Source organism: Chinchilla lanigera, unplaced genomic scaffold (assembly GCF_000276665.1).
Source record: "Chinchilla lanigera isolate Chin_1 unplaced genomic scaffold, ChiLan1.0 scaffold00073, whole genome shotgun sequence".
NCBI classification, from domain to species: Eukaryota; Metazoa; Chordata; class Mammalia; order Rodentia; family Chinchillidae; genus Chinchilla; species Chinchilla lanigera.
Window position 1 is genome coordinate 10,029,168 of NW_004955474.1, and position 19,329 is coordinate 10,048,496.

The following is a 19,329-nucleotide window of genomic DNA, read 5'->3' on the forward strand; positions in this document are numbered from 1 at the left end:
CCCCTCCCCCTCCCCAATGCAAAGACCATAACGCCACGATCCCACCCACCCGCTCCAACCGAGATAGAACTATTTACAGAATCCAACAGAACAGTTATAAGCTAATAATTCTGTATTTACAAGAAAGCAAAAAAAGAAAAACAAAAAAAAAAGCCGAGTCCCCAGAAAGCCTGTTCCAATCTAACAAGAAATTGGCCCTGGGGGTTGGCGGCATTTGGTCAGGCGGCCTCTTGCTCCTCGACCTCCCTCCCACACCTCGGCTGCCAAGCTTTCTCCAAAAAAAAAAAAAAAAAAGAAGAAGAAGAAGAAAAATAATAATAAAAGAAAGAAAGGAAAGAGGAAAAAAAGTGAAACATTTTAAGAAGGTTTGCGGCTTCCTCTCTTACTCGGTCCTGGGTCTATTGGCAGATTAAAAACAAAACGGGATTGCGGGGTCTGTGTGTTGGGGGGTGTTGCTCTGATTCGCAGGGTTCTTTCAGTAACGCGTCTACGCGTGTGCTCAGTCTCTTAAATAGTGTTTTGTTCGGTGTTTGGTTTCTGATTTTAAACGTACCATTCGTTAAAATTGGAGGAGAGCGCGCTGTGGCCGGCTGTGTGGTGCACCGCGGAGGAGGAGGGCGACAGGGAGCTGGTGGCCGGGTTGTCTGTGGAGGGAGACACGATGGTGGGTGGCGTGGAGGACTCGTAGCCCGAGCTGGCGGCGGGCGAGGGCTGCGAACCCTGCGAGGAGGATTCGTGGACCTGTGGGAATAAAGTTGCGTTTTTACGGAGATAAAGAACCGGCATGGTGGCCACCCAGCAGCGCGCCCGGCTTCTCCAGGGTCCCCGGCGCCCGTCCCTCCTAGCACGCCCGGAGCTCAATCTGGTTCCCTCGCCACGGCCCTGCGGCAGAGGCTGCGCTCCGGGGAGGGACAGCGTCCCGGCGCCCGCAAAAGAATAAAGGCTGGGGAAGGAGGAGGCCAGAGCCTGGGGTGGTTCTGTCCCCCCACTTTACGACTGGGCACAGGACTCCAACTCTTGCGCTCCCAGCTGCCAGGAGTAATGGCCGCAGCGTCAGCAGCGCCAGCGCGCTTTGCAGTCCTGCTCCCTAGCTCTGAGCCAAAATCATCTGCGGCCTCTGCTGAGCGCTCACTGCTTTTTATTCGTATTATGCAACCGTGAATTTAAATAAGCCCTGGGTGCTCCAGTGGCCCTTTCCGATTCCTGCCCAGCTCGGATCAGCAGAGTGGAGCTGTTGCCTTCCAGCTTCCTTTAACTCCTGCTGCCCTTCGCGGCCTGATCCCGGGCCGAGCGCACAGGGGGCTCCTGCCCGGAAGGCCCGCGGCGAGAGCGCGGCGATTACCTTCATGTGTTTGCGCAGGGAGCTGGGGTGCGTGTAGGACTTGTCGCACATCTTGCAGAGATAGGGTTTATCACTCGTGTGCACGTGCATGTGCTTCTTGCGGTCGCTGCTGTTAGCAAAGCGCCGGTCGCAGCCCTCGAACTCGCACTTGAAGGGCTTCTCCCCTGGTGCGAAAGGAGAGAAAGAGAGGGGTCTTGTTAGAACAAACCACCTGGTCGTTTGCTAAAGCTTAAATAATAAAATAATAATAATACATAATACATAATAAAAAGCCAGCAGCCAGGGATCAGCAGTTTGTAAGGTTACAAGTCTGAGACTGCAATATATTCCTCTGCGGTGAAATAGAAATATCTAACCAATTCCCCCTAATATCAGATCTACAATTTTATTTTTAGGTTGAATTGGTGATAATAATTGAAGTAATGATGGACTTTTAGCTTCTAAGTAGCAGCAGGTCTGGATGCTGGCTTTCCCGCCCCGGGCTATACACAAGACAGGGTTGCTTCTACCTAGCCTCTGGTTTCTAGTTATATTCCAGGCTGGATTCTCCCGCTGCGTCGCTCTTCTCTCCTCCCCTCACCCCCTCCCCATGCTCTGCACCCCCTCCACACCTCCCCCACTCGACCCCCTACAAACATTCACACTTTCGGCGCCACAAATTCTTCCCTGACTCAGGCGTTGAAGCGAAAGTTCCAAACGTCCGATTCTTAGCCATCACCCCTACACATCCAAATGGAGAAGGAGGCCGGTTTCCCCACCTCTTGGGTGCAGGGGGCCTGAAGGTTCTGCCTGTCTTAGCCTGTAGCTCCAAGTTGCCATGAACTTTTTTTTTTAAACAGCTCTCCACCTGCTTTATTTTGAAAGGCCAACTCGGCGGGTACCGAGTGTTTTAAAAACATCCCCCATGGAATCTACATGACAAAAAGGACTTCCTCCCCCTTCACCGACTCCCTTCGCCCCTCAAGCACTGTCTCAAGCCCACACTTAAAATTGGGCTTTTCATAGATGCATAAACCTACAAAAGCCCCCTCAGTTCCAAATTACTGGACTTCTTTCCACCATTCCCCTTCTCTTTCGGTCTTTTTCTGTTTTGTACCTTTCTATAGCCCTTCACCTGACCGCCTCAACTGCTTCCACCCTTTTCTTTTAACAGCGTCCTCAGTGGAGTCGTGGACAGGGGTGGTGACTGTAAAGCAAGCGTTTAGTTTGTCTGCAGCTGCAGTGGCTGGCGCCTCCGCGGTACCGAGAGTCGGCCACCTCGCCTGGCTTCGAGTGTCAAGGGCTCTGCCGAGCTTAGCTTGGCTTCCTCTTTCCAGAACCTTTTTATTCCTCTTTTAAAAAATCTATAAGCCCCATCCTTCTCGTTCGCCGCCCTCGGTTTCTCCATAATTTCAAGGCCCCAACTAAAATCAGCGCACACTTCCGCTGCCTGCCTGCCGGAACCTGACACTCGGACCCCACTGGGGCTGGGTTTGTGGGTCCCAGCCGCTGAATTCTGGATTTCGGGTCTCAGGCCCGGAATGGGGAAAGGTGTCTTACAGCAGTTTCCGTACCTGTGTGCGTCCTTTTGTGGATCTTTAGGTTCTCGGAGCGCGCGAAGACCTTGCCGCAGCCAGGGAAGGGGCAGGGGAAAGGCTTTTCGCCCGTGTGCACACGGATGTGGTTGACCAGTTTGTATTTGGCTTTGAAGGGCTTGCCTTCGCGTGGACACTCCTCCCAGAAGCAGATGTGGTTGCTCTGCTCCGGGCCGCCGACGTGCTCTACGGTGACGTGCGTGACCAGCTCGTGCATGGTGCTGAAAGTTTTGTTGCACGACTTTTTGGGGTTGGCCAGCTGCTCGGGCTCGATCCACTTGCAGATGAGCTCTTGCTTGATGGGCTGGCGCATGTAGCGGAAGAAGGCGCCGGCGCCGTGGTGCGCGGCCATGTTCACGTTCATGGGCCCGTAGCCGTGCAGCTGCGGCGCGGCGTAGTGCTCGGAGCGCGGGCTGGTCACCTGGCCGTACTGCTCCGGCCGCGGGTACATGTCCCCCGAGAAGCCCAGCCGCATCTGCCCGTTGACCACGTTGGGGGATGCGTGGCCCGCCGCCTGCTCGTGAAGCCCGGGGAAGAGGAGGTGGCCCGCGGCGTCCGTGTGGCCGTGCGGGCCCCCGAAGCCGCCGGCCGAGGCAGCGAAGAGGCTGTGCTGGGCGCTGGCCGCCGCGGCCGCGTCTCCGAAGCCCCGGTTGCGGAACAGAAAGTCCCGCGTTGAGTTGAAAGCCGCGCTGGAGTAGGAGCCGACGTGGCCCGGGTGGTGGTGATGGCCCAGGGCCGCAGCAGCCGCGTAGCCGGGCGCCTGCGACGTGAAGGCCGTCTGTCCGGCCGAGGCCAGCTCGTGCGAGCTGGGGTTCAGCTTGAAGGCGCCCATGCCGTCGGCGAACGGGTTGATGCCCAGGCCCACGTCTCGCTCGGCCACGTCGCCCGCCGAGTGGTGGCGGGACGCGCCGAAGGTGGTCACACCGATCGCGGGATACTGGGGGCCGGCGTCCAGGAGCATCGTGGCTGCTCCGGGCAAGCCCCGGCCTCCCCCGCCCCCCCCACCCTCGCCCGCCGAGGAGGGAAAATCGGGAGGAGGAGGAGGAGGAGGAACAGAGGCGGAGGAAGAGGAGGAAGAAGAGGAGGAGGGAGGGGGAGCCGACCCACCTAGTGAAGTCTTAGCCTGCAGGCAGCGGCGCGGCGCGTCCGGGCGCCCTCCCTCCCGGCCGAGCTCCGGGAAGCCGGACGGCTGCGGGCAGCGAGTCTGGCGGGCTCCGGCGCCCGCCGCGCGAACCCCGCCGCCCCGGCTCGCACTTTCTCGCCGCTCAGTCTCTGCCGAGAGGGCCTCGCTTCAAGGCTGCCCGGGGAAAGGCATGCAACATCTCAGCCCCCCAAAAAAACTTCCTCCCGGATTTGTGGCATAGAGGAACGTGAGCGCCGGCCGCGACTGCTCGCGCCTTCTCTTCGCCGCGCCGCGCGCCCCTCCTCACTTCTTCTCTACCCCTCGTCTTTTCTTTCCTCTCTCTTTCTCCCTCTCTCTCTCTTTCTCTCCCTCTCTCTCTCTCTCTCTGCTGGCGCTCAGGCTCGCCTCTTCGCTCCTTCACTCTGCTTTTTTCCTTCTCAGCTTTTTGCAGAAAAAAAAAGGGGGGGAGAAAAAGGCAAAGAAAAGGCGCAAATCATGCACAATATTGTCTTTTGCGGTTTATCTTCCTGGGGAGAAACTTTCACCTCCTCAGCCGGGCGGTGAGCGCGAGACTGATAGCAGCAATCATTCCTGCAGATAAATGAATTGAAAGGACGACACCGTCCCCCCCTTGATGAATGGGAGCAGGGGGAGGCGTCACGTGCTGCCGACGCGGGCGCTGATTGGTGCGCCCCCGCTCCCCCCGCCCGCAGTCACCGCGCCAACGGAGGGCGCGCCGAGGCGCCGCGCGCAGCTCATTGGCCCGCCCGCCTCATCAATCCCAGGTATTGTAAAGCGCTTGACATCCCCTTTTGACAAACAGAGCTGCCAGGAGTAGCAACTTTTTTTTAAGCCAAATTTTTTTGCCCTCTTCTCACGGAATTTTTTTTAGCCATGATTGCTTTTCCTTCTCATAGTCATCTCTCTTTCTGCCTCTGCCTCTTCCTCTCCCTCTTCCTCTCCGTCTCCCCCTTTCCTCTCTCTCTCTCTCTCTCTCTCTCTCTCTCTCTCTCTCTCTCTCCTTTTCTCTCCCCCTCCCACTGCTGAGCGATTAGAGGGGTAGAGAGACTTCGGGCATCTTTGAGAGCTGGAGGCGTGGACCGAGCTGGTAAACACAGCAAAGACACTTCCAAAATGTCCCGATTCAGCAACTTTCTTTTCTTTCTTTTTCCCTTTTCCTCCCTTCAAGGGCAGCAAAGGGGGCTTTTGTTATTTGCTTCTTTTGAAGTTTGGTTTCTTCTTGCCTGGTCCCTCTCCTGTTTATAATTTAAGAACTCGGGAACGCTAGGAAACTCCACTCTCTTTACTAGAAATATGATCTCTTAGTGTTACCGGTACCCTCAATTTTTCTCACTTTTATCATATCAGTCAGGCTTCTGCAGGCTCCCCTCCACCACCACCTCAGCGCCCCCCCCCCAGACACAGGTGGGCTAGAGAGCTCTTAACTCTGGGTTATTGTGGTTTGTTGTTGTTTTTTAATGGGAAACTGAAATCTCTCTCTCTCTCTCTCTCTCTCTCTCTCTCTCTCTCTCTCTCCCTCTCGTCTCCCCTCCTCCTCCTCCTCCTCCCCTTCCCTTGGCTGCCCTGCTAACCCCCTCCCTCTGCACTCCTGTTCCCATCCCGGGCCCCTTTCATTCAGGTAAAACTGTAAATTTCCCAACGTGCCATTGTTACTCTGGGCTACCCAAAGCTCCCTAGAGATCCCCCGAATACTTTTTTGGTATTTAAATCCCCGATAGATAGGACCAATGTAAATTTTGTGACATTCAAACCTTTTCTAGTTCACAAATCAGTCACCCTTGTCACAGTTATTGAAATTCCGCAACTCGCCACACCAGGACGGTGGAAATAGCGGGCGCGGTCTTTGTTGCCGACCAGGCTTTTGATCGCCAGAGAAAATTTACTTACCTTCAGATGAGTGAGCAGAAAAAGAAATAACACTCCCTTTGATTTAGTTAGGAAAATGCAGACATTTGGATTCAGTGCAAACATACAACACTCGCTTGTTTTTGCCATGCGGCCCTCGATTAACCTGTCTTTGCCCAGCGCAAAGTCTATTCAACAACTGTGCGTAGTTGCTTTTTGTCCCATCCACAAAGAGCCATTGACTATATATTAAAATGATTGTTGAAAGGTAGAGGAGTATGGCACTTAAAAGCAGGGGAAAAAAATCCCTGTGACTCAATTAAACCGAGCAACATTTATGCATTTCAAAAAATGCAGAGAGATACGGGGGGTGGGTTCTCCTCGGCTCTGTTTAAAACCCAGCAGCTCGGCCCGGGGTTTAGCCGAAGCGTCTGCATATTCATTAGGTCTAATTATTTTCTAGTAAGGAAAACACAAAAAGCCAAGAGTCGGAATCCTTCAATTTACCCTTTGTTTCTAACTTCATTTGGCTTCTTTGCAGCTGAATCAGAGCCCTAAACTCTCTTTCCAGACAAAGAAACCTCAACTCATCCTTTCACAGGCGGCCGGGTTGGGAAACTCACCAGTGCCCCGGCGAGAGCGAAATGAAAATGAATTTTTTTCCCTGTCGCCAGCCAGCTCTGGCTTTTCGGGTTTAGAGGAAGGCAGGGTCCGCAGTGGCCACTCCTTGCCTTCTGCTTTCCTGGTCTTCTCCAGGACTAGGTTCTGGTTTGGGGATGTCAAGCTGGGCTGGCTTTTCCCTGCGCTCTCTCTGCTCAAAAGTCGGGTTCTGTATCTCGGATGGTTTCCTTGTGTCTGTCTGAAAGGATCCGGCCGAACATTTGTGATGTGGAATAAGAATTCTAGAAAGAGGGAAAAAAATTATAAATGTTCTGTCCCCAGCAACAAGTCTGAGTCCAGCAGCCCAGCATTTTCTACTATCTTTGAATAATTTGATGAGGAGTGGAAGAAAGGGGGCTGAGTGTGTTTTAAAAAATAGTATATATTTTGTTTATTTTTTAAAAAGAAATATTAGAGCCGCTTAATCATTCCTGGTACCTACAAGGGGAAGTTGAACACTAGAATTGCAAAAACCTTACATGTAAAAAGAAGTTTTCTCTAGAGGCTATGCTACTGCTGTCACTAGGGAGAACAAATATTGAACCCACCTCGCTTGCCTTTCAAAAAGAAAAAAAGAGAAAAAACCAAGGGAGGGGACCTGAGGGGGAAGGGTAGCCGTTGGGAGGGGGAGGGAAAATAATTCTTCAAAACAGAAAAGTCAGTCTTCTCGTCTGCAGTCTGTAGAAAATCCAACGGGGACGTTGACAAGAGGGTATTTTTAGGAAACCCAACCAAATATACAGGGTAAGAGTGAGTGTGAGGAAAAAAAAAAAGTTGTGGGTTGTAGAAGTTATCAAGTGGGATTTGCGGCGCTCTCTGCAGGAAACGAAAGCGGCTCCAGTTCAAAGCCACATGCACCAACGTGACATATAAGCCATTAAAATATCATCCTGACGGCTCATTTCTGCTTCATCATACATTCCCTAACTGCTTCCCGAAAGCTGGAAAGGAGACATGAAGGATGATCGCCTCGATGGAACCACAAAAGAGAGGCTTAGAGGGGTTTGTGGTCCCCCCTCAGCCACCCCGAAGTGATGTGCAGAAATGAGGTGATCCTGGCAACAGGTGGAGCAGGGTAAGTGCTGAAGTCCAGGGGGCTCAGAGGAGAGACCTGAATCCCAGCAGCATAGTGAGTGTTCTTGTGGGGGGCCTTTGGCACCCAAACTCCTCTGGGGGAAGAGGCCCAGCCAGTTTCTCCCTGATCTCCTCCTTCATTGGCCCCCCAGCCTCTGATACAGGCCCCACCCCACTGAGTCTAAGGGGAGGAGGGGGCCCTTCCGCAGAGAGGGCAGCATTGAGGAAGAGTCGTCCCTTCCTCTGAGGAGGAGGGGGCAGAAAGGACCAATGGAGCTCCTATTGACACAGGCACCAAGAGCAGTTGTTGCTTGCCTGGCTTGCCTCCCTTCCTTGTAAACTGCCTAGGTGCCCCACCGTGGGCATAAGAAGGGTACAAGTGGCCCTCGCTTGGAGAGATCAGGGTTACTGCCAGGAAGCTGAGGGTGGGATGGTCCTTACAGGCAGCGTCTCTGCCAAGCCTCTACAGGGATTCGGGGGAGAGTCTCGGCTTGATCTCCCTAGGGTCAAAAAGCCAAGTTAGAGTGGCTGGCAACACCGTGAGGGAACTTCACATCCTGGCTGAGGATGCCGGCTGCTCCGGCCACGGCCAGCTCACTGCCCTCGCTCACTGTGGTCCTGAGCTGACCGCTTGGTTTCGCTGTCAGCGAGCTTCGGGCTGTGGGTTCTGGACTTAGCTTTCTTTCTCTCCGGTGCGATTGAGAGTTGCAACCAGTTCTCTGGGGAGCAGGCCGCAGCCTCTAGGATACTGACTGTCACCCTAGGCTCAGGGGCAGTAGAAATTAGGGTCAAGAAAAAAGGAAATAGAATTGGGCTGTTAACAGAAGAGTCAGCACTCCTTCGAAAGCTGAGCTTGAAAGTTTGGGCTTGACGAATGGCCCACGGGAACAGCTGGGAGTAAGCAAAGCCTTGGAAATGAGGAGGAGGCATTGGAGGGCTAAGTCTCCGCCGGCAAGCATCGCTTGCAAGTTCCCTTTGGATTCCCAAATCATGATTCTCCTACCTTTCCGACAGTATTGCCCCGGTAGCGACACGCCGCGGCACCGGTTTCCCTTCCTCTATCTCATGCGTCTGCATTTTGGGGACTTGTAGGTGACCCACTGATAGAAACTTTACTTTGAACACCTAGAGGTTGCCCAGCCTTCAGCACCATGCTGCCGGAAATCCGAGCTCCTCCCTCTAGACAAGAGAATGAGAAGAGTTCTTCGCAAAACTCAGTTTCTCCGCTCAACTTCCTGGAGCTTTAGGGGCCTAAAGAAGGTAGCCAGGGAGGTGCGGGGTGCAGCTGGCAAAGGCAGGCAGCAGACAGAGGCCAGGCGCAGGTTTCTTCCTTCGTTTCGTAGCTCTCAGCCGGCCTCTAGGGCTTTTGCTCCGCTTCCGCTAAGGCTGAGCTATACGGAAGAGCAGGCACGGCCGCAAAAGCGTGCCTGCACGTAAATCAGTGTCCAGCAGCTGGGGAACTGAAATCGGTAGCTGTGGTTGACCTCTGACCTTGGGCAGGCCTGTGCCAACTGGGTCGGCCGCACAACATGTAGCCACTGGCGCCCTAAATAGAATCCCTTTTGCACCTCCCCACTTTCCTGGCTGTATCACCCACAGAGGGTCTCTGGCACCTTTTTCTCTTCTCAGGGTTTATGGTGGAAGGCAGATACTAGCATGATCGCAGGATGTGCTCCCAACTTATTCGGTGGCTGGCCAAATGATGTAGGAAGATGTATCAGGAGCAAGCATTTGAGGAAAAGGAAACGGAGCCCTGTTCCAGGCTCCGATATCAGGGGGACCTTGGGTCTAAGGGCCCGGGGGAGCTCCAAAATTTTATCACTCTTAATTGAGTGAGATGGCCGGCTTGCTAAGTGGTGTCAGAATTAGAACCAAAAGAGATATTTATGCTGGTTCTCCACACAGGCCACGTAACAGAGCTGCTGCAAGCTTCTTCAGGTCTCTGTTGCTTGCCCTCCTTGCTTGGACGTCCAACCTCTAAAGGTCTCTGTTGCTTGCCTCTGGTAGCTCCACTGCCTACTTATTTGCATGCCTACAGAACGGTTTGTAATGCACAAAAGGCTGATAAGACCTGGGGGCAGAAGTGACCCAGACCTATTAAAAGTTGAGCTGGGGCAGAAATGGGTGGACAGAGGTCTCTTGGGAACCTCACACCCGTTTCCCTCAGAAGCAAAAAAGTATATTCTATTATTGCCAACCAACCAGGATTTGTCGGTGCCAGATATCCTGCCATGAGGAGATTTCAGAGTGAGGACACCCAGCATGCTGCCTTTCTGTAGGAATGCAAAGTTGGGTCTCCTTTCTTTCCTGATCTGTGCTGGAAGGAGCTTATTACCTTGGGGAAACGATGCCTTTTGGTTAGAAAGAATTGAAAATAAATAAAATCCTCTGGGAAAAGGTGAGTTTACCCCTACCACGTCTCAGGAGTGGACAGAAAAGATGGGAGAGGGGAAGGTGGAAACAAGCAGCTAGTTAGAGAGCAGGTTGGGGGTGCAGGGGACAGAGAAAGATCTTTGAACATAGGGAACTGGATATCCTTTGAGATAGCAGAGCCCCAGTTGGATTTGGCCTGTGGTTCAACAAGTTAAACAACTGCTTGTTCTGTGGACTACAGTGTCAAGACAGGCAGACAGTCCTCATTGACAGAGGGCTTGCTGTGTTTGTCCAGTCTGAGACCTTTTGAATGACTGTTTGTCTTTCTAGGCCAAACTGAGTGTCGGAACTAGGTGGATTGCCTTTGGTAGCTCCACTGCCTTTAGCCAGAGTTCCTCAGGATGCTTTTACAGATTTATAATGCCAAAGGCTTGGTAGTTCCAGCCACTGACAAGTAATGCATATATCTTGAGGAGGAGGTGTTACTGCCAACCTTCTGAACTATAAAATAGGGTTAGCCTGGACCAAATTGTACTTTTTAAAAATCTATTTTAAGTTATAAATTAATTTTAAAAATTTAACCGGAGATAGCTCCTAAATGGGTCTGGGGATACAGGTCATCTGAGGCTAAAGGATTTCACACCACCAAAGACAGAGCAGGATATCAAACTGCAAATAAATTTGTGTTTTCTCGGCTCCAACATGTACAGCTAGGATTTTTAACCTATTAACTAACCTCTTAGAAAATAGCGGCCTTCCTCACCATACCTCACAAAACTTAAATAAATAAAATTCAATAAATAATGGGGTCTTCTCATACAATAATTTCAAATTCAGGAAGTCATAGAAATTTTTAACACTGACCAAAAGAGTATTTACTTCTACTTGCAAGACAGAACAACACATGAATTTCAGGTAAAAGTCTAGCTGGAAAATTATAATTTTTTCTATATTTTTTTCTATTAAAAGACATATCATTTTGCAATAAAATATGAGCAGTTACCAGCAGAGTCTTTTTTCTTAGCTTCCAAATTTGAAAATGGTAAAGAAAGACTGAAAGACATTTTTTTAGACCAACACCTTCTTTCATTCCTACGTTCAGGTCACAGAATCTTACCATAAAAACACCTATGAAATGTTTAATGAGTATTCTTTTTTTTCTACTCTAACAGGCTCAAAACCAGAAAATGAGATACAAGACCTCATTGGTGATGAGGAAACGACTACGGCTTTACCGAAACACACTGAAAGAGTCCAGTAAGTGAAAATTCTTTTTAAAATATTGTTTGCTGGAAGTGTGGGAGTTTTGCTTTTGTTCTTGCTTTATGTAGTAAAAAGCTTTTTTGTCTTTTAGTTATGCTTAGTTTTGAGTTGGGTGTATTTCTTAAGTTTAAAACGAAACTTAGAACAACACGTTGGTGTTCAATACATTTGCACACAAATTAATGACACAACATCCCACCAGCAGCCGGCTAATCTCTCTCAATGCCTACTCATCTAGACGTTCTAGAATTAATATTTGACGACTCCCTCATTGAAACAATCACCCCTGACCTTCTGCAATGCCACCGTCACATTATTCTATGACATATTCATCTTGAATTCATTTCCGGACGATTTGATTGGAATGAGGTTTGACATGTATTGGCTTCCATGAAAGAAGCAGACTTTGATCTTGGTGATGGGGTTTACATGATATGTATCATCTTTACCAGGGACACCAGGCTTCTGCAATGTGGCAGTGACTATGTTCCCACAATGTGGTGTCTGGACAGGGAGTGACTGACAGCCACTCTGTCAGGAATACCTTCATTGTGAAGAATTTAATTTAATATTCCATTTAAAATAAGCATATGATTTAGGGTTGGGTGTCTTCCCTTCCAGGCTTCTAGTTTCCCTCGCTTCAACCACACACACACCACTGGCTAATTGTGGTCTCCATGGATGCTCCCTTGTTGATAGCCAAAGCAACCTTCCTAGCAAAAGTCAGAAGAACAGGTCAGGAAATCTCTTCTATTATTTTGGAATAATTTGATGGCAGAAGTAGCAAAAGAGATGTGGTTCTTATGTAAATTCAGTTGTTTTGATTCTTTAATGCTGTGTTGGAAGATCTTTTAACAATGTTTCCTAATCTTTTGTCAAAAGACATTTTGCTGAAACCTCGCTTGGAAATTAAATTCCATCCAAGTATATTTCCTTTCATACTCAATTTTTTAAAATGATGATTAAGGCTCATATTTCCATAATAAAGAAGAATTTCTTTCTTTCTTTCCAAAATCCTGTTAAATCTCATCTCCTTTGCTCAATTTAGGCTCAAACATATGGGCAGACTTCTGGGGTTCAAGTTACTCTTTTCATAAGAGAAGCTTCCCACTGCAAGAATCCTGAAATTTGTTTGTGAGTAGCCTCTAAAAAACATGCTCCTCATTCTGGGTGCCAACATGGCCAGAAACAAGGAAAAAAGAACTGAAAAAGTGGCCACAGATCTAGGACCAGAACATTCAGATGACAGAGACCTTAGTGATCAGGCTGTGCAGTGGCCCTCAGTTCCTGACACCATACTCGAGGTACAATCTGCAACAGATAATCATCATTGTACATTGCTTAAAAGACCAAAATGGGAAAAAGGCCCAGCTATGGATTTATAGTCTCCTCTTGTTTTTCTTTCCAAGAGAGAAAGGTCAGGCATTTGAGCAAGTATTTTAATGTGAGGAGCTCTGGCAGATGGTACAGCCACCAAGTGCCCTATTTCTAGAAAGTAGGACTAGAAAATCACTTGTTTATGCCATTACATTGGTCTTGTACTAAGCAAAAGTGCTTAGGGCATGATTCTGGGCACTAGTTCACAGAGAATATGGAGACTGAGGGACGTTTGAGGTGTGCTGTTGGATTCTCTTCTGGTGAAGCTTTCAGTGCTTTTATTTGCATCTGCTAAAGACTTCCAGGCTACAAGGTGTTTCTCTTCTCTGCAAATCAAGAGGAAAATAGGCCTAATGATGCTATGATACTAGCCAAGTTTAAGAAGGGAATTCTTCAGTTAAGCATTTGGTGTTGGAAGCAAGTGCAGTGCCGTAAGTTTCTGAAAGAAAAATTCTAAGGGCTAATGAGGGGACAACACTCTGCTGCCTGGCTTACTGACCCTTGAAACCCAAGCCCCTTGCTTCATGAAATCTAAAAGGGGTCCCTCTGAAAACTAAAATATGCCTCCAAGATATGGATGTCCCACAACCTGTCATCTGTGTGTACTTAGTTAATGCTTTAAGGGTTATTTTAGAGATGCACCTTGAAGAACCCAATGTAACTGCCCAACATCCCGTGTCTGTAAATATTAACGGGTACAAAAGAGTTTATTTTTTCCCCTATTACTGTCTCTGGGGAAATGGCCTTGTAAGAGAATGTCTGGTCCCATTGCTGTGTTTAGCCAACCGAGGTATGGGCCATATGGCTCCAAAGAACTTGCAAGAATCAAGCAACCTCAATGACCTGCAGGTCAATTGACCCCTGACTACTCAAGAAGCATCTACCCAGGATGAGTCCAGATGTTTTTGGTGGTTTAAGACAAGGCTGCATCTGGGAAGGCGCTCCATGGGGCCAGACTACTGTCAGTGATTTTGGCTGAATCAGATATGTCTGCCCTTTTTGCTGCTGGCATAAAAAGTCATAGGCGATGATCAGAACTTTTCAAGGGCAGAGTTAGGGAGACAGAGTGTGTAGTAGATGAGCAATCTATGTCTATAAAATGTCTCCTTTATATGTTTAGGGAGGCCACAGAATTACCGCCTCAAATTCAAGAGGTTCATGGACTTAGAAGGGGAAAAATACCTCCTTCCTTCTACAGTCTGTTAATGGGAAATGAACATTTTCTTTTATTACGAATACTGGCAACAAACATAGGACTATTAGGTACTCACCAGGGGCTTGCATATATGAGGCTAGCACTCTATCACTGAGCTGTATCCTTAGCACATAAATTAGAGCTTTGCTCAAAGCTAAAGTGGATGGTGAGTTCGACAAATATCTTGAGCATTTAGTTGTAGGTCATTTAGGTAGCAAGGAGGGAAAATAGTTTAATTACTAGATTACTGCAGAGGTGACCCTGAACTTAGGCTTGAAAACCACAGATACTGATTAAGCTCAGTCTTGAGATATGAATGGTAGAAACAGCTGGGTAAAAGGTCCCAAGGAGGAATACATTTCTATTTTCTTTTTCTTATTGTCTTAGTCTTTCATTGGTTCAGCCCTAGCCAATCTATTCCCCAAGTAGGGGAATAGAGAGGGAGAGTGGCCCTGTGGGTATACCTGGAAGGCATAAACCTTACAAGGTGAGTGTATGGAACAATGTGAAAGCCAGGAAAGAAGAAAACCTTTCTGAGTCTGTTTTCAAAATGGTTGAGTGGGAGACCTTGGTTTGGAGAGCAGCAGCAGACTGAGAGAGAGTCACATGTCTTTTCTTTTCATGCTAACAGAGTCCATTGGTAGAGTTGCTTTAGTCCTTCTTGCTGGAGAAATGGAAATAGCCAAAGTAGTGGAAGAATAAACAAATTGTTGTGGAAGTTAATTCCTTGTTGCAGCTCAACCCCGAGGGAGAACAATATGTTAGATAAAGAAAGTCTCAAAGAATCTTTCCACCTTCATAAATAAGTAGATTTCTTTTAAATAAAAGAAACCCTTGTTTGCTGACTAGGAAATGTGTAAGAATAGTTCTCAGTGCAGAGGATGGGTAGAACAATACTATCAGTTCAGAGTTAGGGCTCCATGTAATCTGTCCAAACTTCTCACCCCTGCTAATGGGCAATGGGAGCTTTCATTCAATCTTTTAAATTTCTATTTAAAACCTCAAGCCTTGCTGTGCTTTGGTGGAGGGGGGGGCGCTTTTTATGGCCACCAGGGAGGTCTGAGAACTTCGGCTGGCATTTTTGGCTGCAGTGAGCAGGCAGGGGTCGGGGCCAGCAGTCCTTTAAATTGCCGGACAGATGAAGCAGCTGACCCTAACTAGTCAGTGCAGACAAAGGACACTCCCTCATGTTTATGCCACACTCGACTGGGCCAGGACTGAAGTTTTCTTTGGCTGACTGTTGTGGTGTTTCTTGTGGTCCAGGCTCTTAGAGGCTGAGTAGGCCTCTCTAATAGAGCCTGGGAAACATGGCAGCCACCATTTACATTATGCTAAGGTGAGCATGGATAGGCACAGAGACTTGGCCTGCAGGCAACAAGTAGCAGAGCTCAAAGATGGAGAAGTGCCATCTAGGTCCAGAGTCAGGGCATGAGAGGGGTGCAGGCAGCCCTCAGTGGAAGGACCAGTTCCTCTTAGTTGAGCCCCATGTGTCCAGGTGGCCTGTTTCAAAAGGCCCTCTTGGAAGGCCCTGAGGTGAGTTCTCTGCCAGGCCATCACTGCCTCAGCCCCAATCCAGAGATTCTTGGGTTGCAGTGTCTCTGAGGGCGCCATTCCCAAGGGAGGGAGGACTGGCAAGACTAAATGGGAAAAGAGCAGAGAGGAAGACAGGGAGAAGAGAAGAAAACAAGAAGGAAGGAGAAAAATGGTAGGGGTTTAGGGGACATGAGAGAGAGAAAGTCTATGAGATAGATGGGGGAAAGAGAAATTTTGGAGAAACCGAAAAATAAAGTTGGGCTCAAAGGCCTCTGTCCTAGGAGTTTCTTTGCTCCTGACAACCTTGTCTGCAGCCTCCTGCTTGCTGTGGATCCCCACCGCTTCCTCCTCTCTGCTGCTAAAACAAACTGCCCAAGCCCACCGACATACCCACAGCCCCAAAGCTGCCCATCCACTTGGACAGGCCCAGTACCCTCATTTGCCCTGAGGACATTGCACACCGTCCAGTCCAACGCCTCTCCGAAGGTCGTGGGGAACAGGCATAGCGCGGTCCCGCTCACTTTCAGGGCCGGAGAGGCAAAGATGATCCACCCAGCTTTCAGGAGAAGAGGGGAGGGGGCTAAAGAGGAGAGAAGAGAATCTATGCTTGGGTCAGAGCGCATGAGCAGTAGAAGCATGAAATGCTACTGGGGTGGGAGTGGAGGATGAAGGAAAAGTGTGCGTGTGTGTGTGTGTGTGTGTGTGTGTGTGTGTGAGAGAGAGAGAGAGAGAGAGAGAGAGAGAGAGAGAGAGAGAGAGGGAGAGCGCCTGTGAGGACCTGTCACTGCTGACGTTGGGCTGGGCGGTGGGCCAATGGGCAACCTAGGCGATTGTTCCTAGGCGATTGTTCCGGTGGGCCCCCGGCCACGGCCGAATTTCTATTCATTTCCTCAAGCGTCCTGCTGCCACCACTGTAGTGTACGGGATTTCGAGTAGCATTAAAGACCCAGAGAGGGAGGGGAGAAAAAGCCCGAACGCAAAACTTGGGGGACAAAAAAAAAAAAAAAAAAAAAAAAACTGAATTTAAAAAAAAAAATCAAAAAAAAAATAAAACAAACTAACGCTTGGCGCAAGTTTTCTGTGGCTGTCCTCTTTCCCCACCGTCAGGTGACGGTGGAGGAAGCAAGCGGCACAAGGCGCTCCGCGCCGGGATGCAGCAGGCCTCTCCCTCCCCTTCCAGCGGGCACTGAATTTAATATGCACGGCTGAGGCGCTGCCGAACTACCACCACCTCCTACACAACCACCTCCAACACCGCCACTGTGTTACCTCCACTCCTGGGCAGTGTCACGCCCGGAGCACTGGCAGTCAACGTGCACTTGAGTCAAGGGTCAAAACTCTCTGGAGCAGAGGCTGGGCTCCCCCCAGAAACCCTCCAGCTCAGCCCTGCTGTCCTCTCCACTACTGCCCCTGCTACCTATCCTGCCGCCCTGTCCCGCCGCAGCTCACGGCGCGGCGGGGAGCTCCGTGGAACTGCAGCCCAGCCCGAGCGCGGCGGAGGCGTTTGGCCTTGCTCTGTCCGCAGTGTTCGCGGCTGGCGTCGACTGCTTCTTGGTCCCCACGCTAACGGCAGAAGCCGTGGTGCGGTTGGGCTGGGCCTGCCCCCCGGGGCCCTGGGAAGTGCCGCAGCCCACGCCACCGTTCTCACGCGCGCTATTTGTCTCAACAACAGGTAGCCTCTCCGGACACCATGGCCCCCAGCTCGCCACAGCCTCCAACCCCTCGGTGTACCCAGGCCTTCAGGCGCAGCCTCACCAGGCCTCCCACAGCCGTCCTCTGAACGGACTGCTGCGTCTGGGGCTCCCCGGAGACATGTACTCGCGGCCCGAGCCCTTCGCGCCGGGGTCCACGGCCCGCAGCGATGCCCTGGGAGCTGCTGCAGCCCTGCACGGCTACGGCGGCGTGAACCTGACCGTGAACCTCGCCGCTCCCCACGGCCCTGGCGCCTTCTTCCGCTACATGCGCCAGCCCATCAAACAGGAGCTCATCTGCAAGTGGCTGGCCGCCGACGGCCCTGTGTCCCCGCGCCTCTGCTCCAAAACTTTCAGCACCATGCACGAGCTGGTCACGCACGTCACCGTGGAGCACGTCGGCGGCCCGGAGCAGGCCAACCACATCTGCTTCTGGGAGGAGTGTCCACGACAGGGCAAGCCCTTCAAGGCCAAATACAAACTTGTAAATCACATCCGCGTGCACACGGGCGAGAAGCCCTTCCCTTGTCCTTTTCCGGGGTGTGGGAAGGTCTTTGCTAGATCAGAAAATCTCAAAATACACAAACGAACTCACACAGGTCAGTATGCGGCGCTGTCTGGTGCGGACCCTTTGGGGAACCAGGCCCTCAAGCCTGGATTTCCTCAAGTTCCAAATGAGGGGAGGAGGGGGGTGTTTCGTTATTGCTTCCATGAGCCACATTCATAAAATATTAATTATGCGCTTCTATTCTTAGAATCACAGAAGTTTCCGGAGGCTGAGAGCGGGGAGGATACTGCAAGATTTCTGAGCTGGGGGACAAGGGTAAACGCTGCCCCTTGCTTATGGAGTCTGATCCGCCCCCCTCCTCTACCCCAGGTACTGGGGTCAGAACCCAGGGCCTCAGCCATCCTGAGCCAACGCTCTACCTCTGAGGGATGGTCCCAGTTCCTGGCATTTGATTTTAAGGCGTTTTTTAAAAGCAGCGCTGTTCCTCAAAGTCTAAAGACATGGGAACAATTTCCTAACTTTTCTCCTTCTCTCTGGAATCCTGTGAAAGACCTGTTCTCCCCATCAGCCTGGCAAACTTACCAGCACCTAGACTGAGGGGTCATCACACCCTTAGTTCCTTTTTCATAATTTAAGGGTTTCATGGGCTAACTTTTACTCCGCTTCCTTTGTCTTGCTGGTCTAATAGTAGGCACGTTTTGCTAACCGTCGCTCTTATTTTAGCAGAGACCCAATGGGAACCATCCGCCTTAAATGTCATTTACCGAGCTGTTAAGCAAAATAGGGACATGTGTCAACCACATCTGTTAGTTCCAGTCCTTTTCAGAAAGAAAAGCAGCCCTGCACGAGAGTCTGCAAAGTTGAACTCTTCTGGCCAGGAGCATCTCCAGTTAATAGGACTGAAGGAAGAAAGTTTTCACACTGCCAGGCTAGCCTGTGAAGTTACATTGATTAGTTTAGCAGGCATTGTCTGCACTCTCCTTACTCCCCGCAATTCTTCGAAGTTTAAGAAGTCAACAGCTTCTCCCTGCCCCCAAATTGGGGGCTGGAAAGGGAACTAGGAGAGAAGAGAAGATGAAATAAGCTCTAGCGTGATGGTCCCCTTCCATTTTCTCGCCTTGCCTTGCCCACTCCTGTGCTTCCTAGAGCAGGAACCATTATTAGAGTCAAAGAACTGCCCTAGGCTGGCAGTGCCAAAGACAGAAGCCTGCTAACCTTGTTCTGCCTTCTCCGTTCATTGGACCTGCGGGTCCGGGGCTAGCACAAACACTGGCGAGACCAAAGTCCACTTCGAACCCTGTACTTTACTTCTGGAAGAGCGCGGTTTTCTCGCGCTGTTTCTGACCCCCACTCTCAGCACCGCACGCATCTACTCCCGTCTCGGGATCACCCTGGGGGAGAGCAGGAGGAGCACATCCCTGAAACCCCCGCACGCAAGCAGGCCTGCACCGCCAGGAGCTGGCTGCCGGCACCTGGAAAGTAGACGCGCAGTCCTGAGCTGAAGAAGGAACGCATCTTTAATGACAGGGTTTTTAAAACAAACAAACTTTTACAGCTCTTTGTTGGCCCACTGTTTGAAGTCTGTGAAGCAGAAAATGGTTAAATTCTTAGCGCAATCGACCTACAGCAGAGACGCAAGTTCAGTGCGCTGGGGCTGGCTCGCAGGTTTACATCTATTCACAGCAGAATTCTGTGCGTTCTTTTCGCCCAGTCTTAATTCATTACTGCTTCGGTTAAAAAAAAAAAAAAA

General features: G+C 50.4%; 2 protein-coding genes across 2 annotated transcripts in view; one reads left to right on the forward strand and one right to left on the reverse strand.

Annotated features, from left to right (window-relative positions):
• Zic4 (Zic family member 4) overlaps nucleotides 1-19,329 on the forward strand; it is a 35,094-nt gene that overhangs the window by 7,391 nt on the left and 8,374 nt on the right. The window contains exons 2-3 of the mRNA XM_005401427.2: nucleotides 11,185-11,269; nucleotides 17,053-17,670. Of these exons, the coding sequence (XP_005401484.1) occupies nucleotides 11,200-11,269; nucleotides 17,053-17,670 (688 nt within the window). The 5' untranslated portion in view covers nucleotides 11,185-11,199. The remainder of the gene's footprint in view (nucleotides 1-11,184; nucleotides 11,270-17,052; nucleotides 17,671-19,329) is intronic.
• Zic1 (Zic family member 1) lies at nucleotides 59-3,937 on the reverse strand. Its single transcript, XM_013502795.1, has 3 exons — nucleotides 2,896-3,937; nucleotides 1,343-1,506; nucleotides 59-741 (listed from the first exon to the last, which is right to left on the reverse strand). Exons 1-3 carry the CDS (start codon nucleotides 3,875-3,877, stop codon nucleotides 544-546), a joined length of 1,344 nt encoding a protein of 447 aa, XP_013358249.1. The 5' UTR covers nucleotides 3,878-3,937; the 3' UTR covers nucleotides 59-543.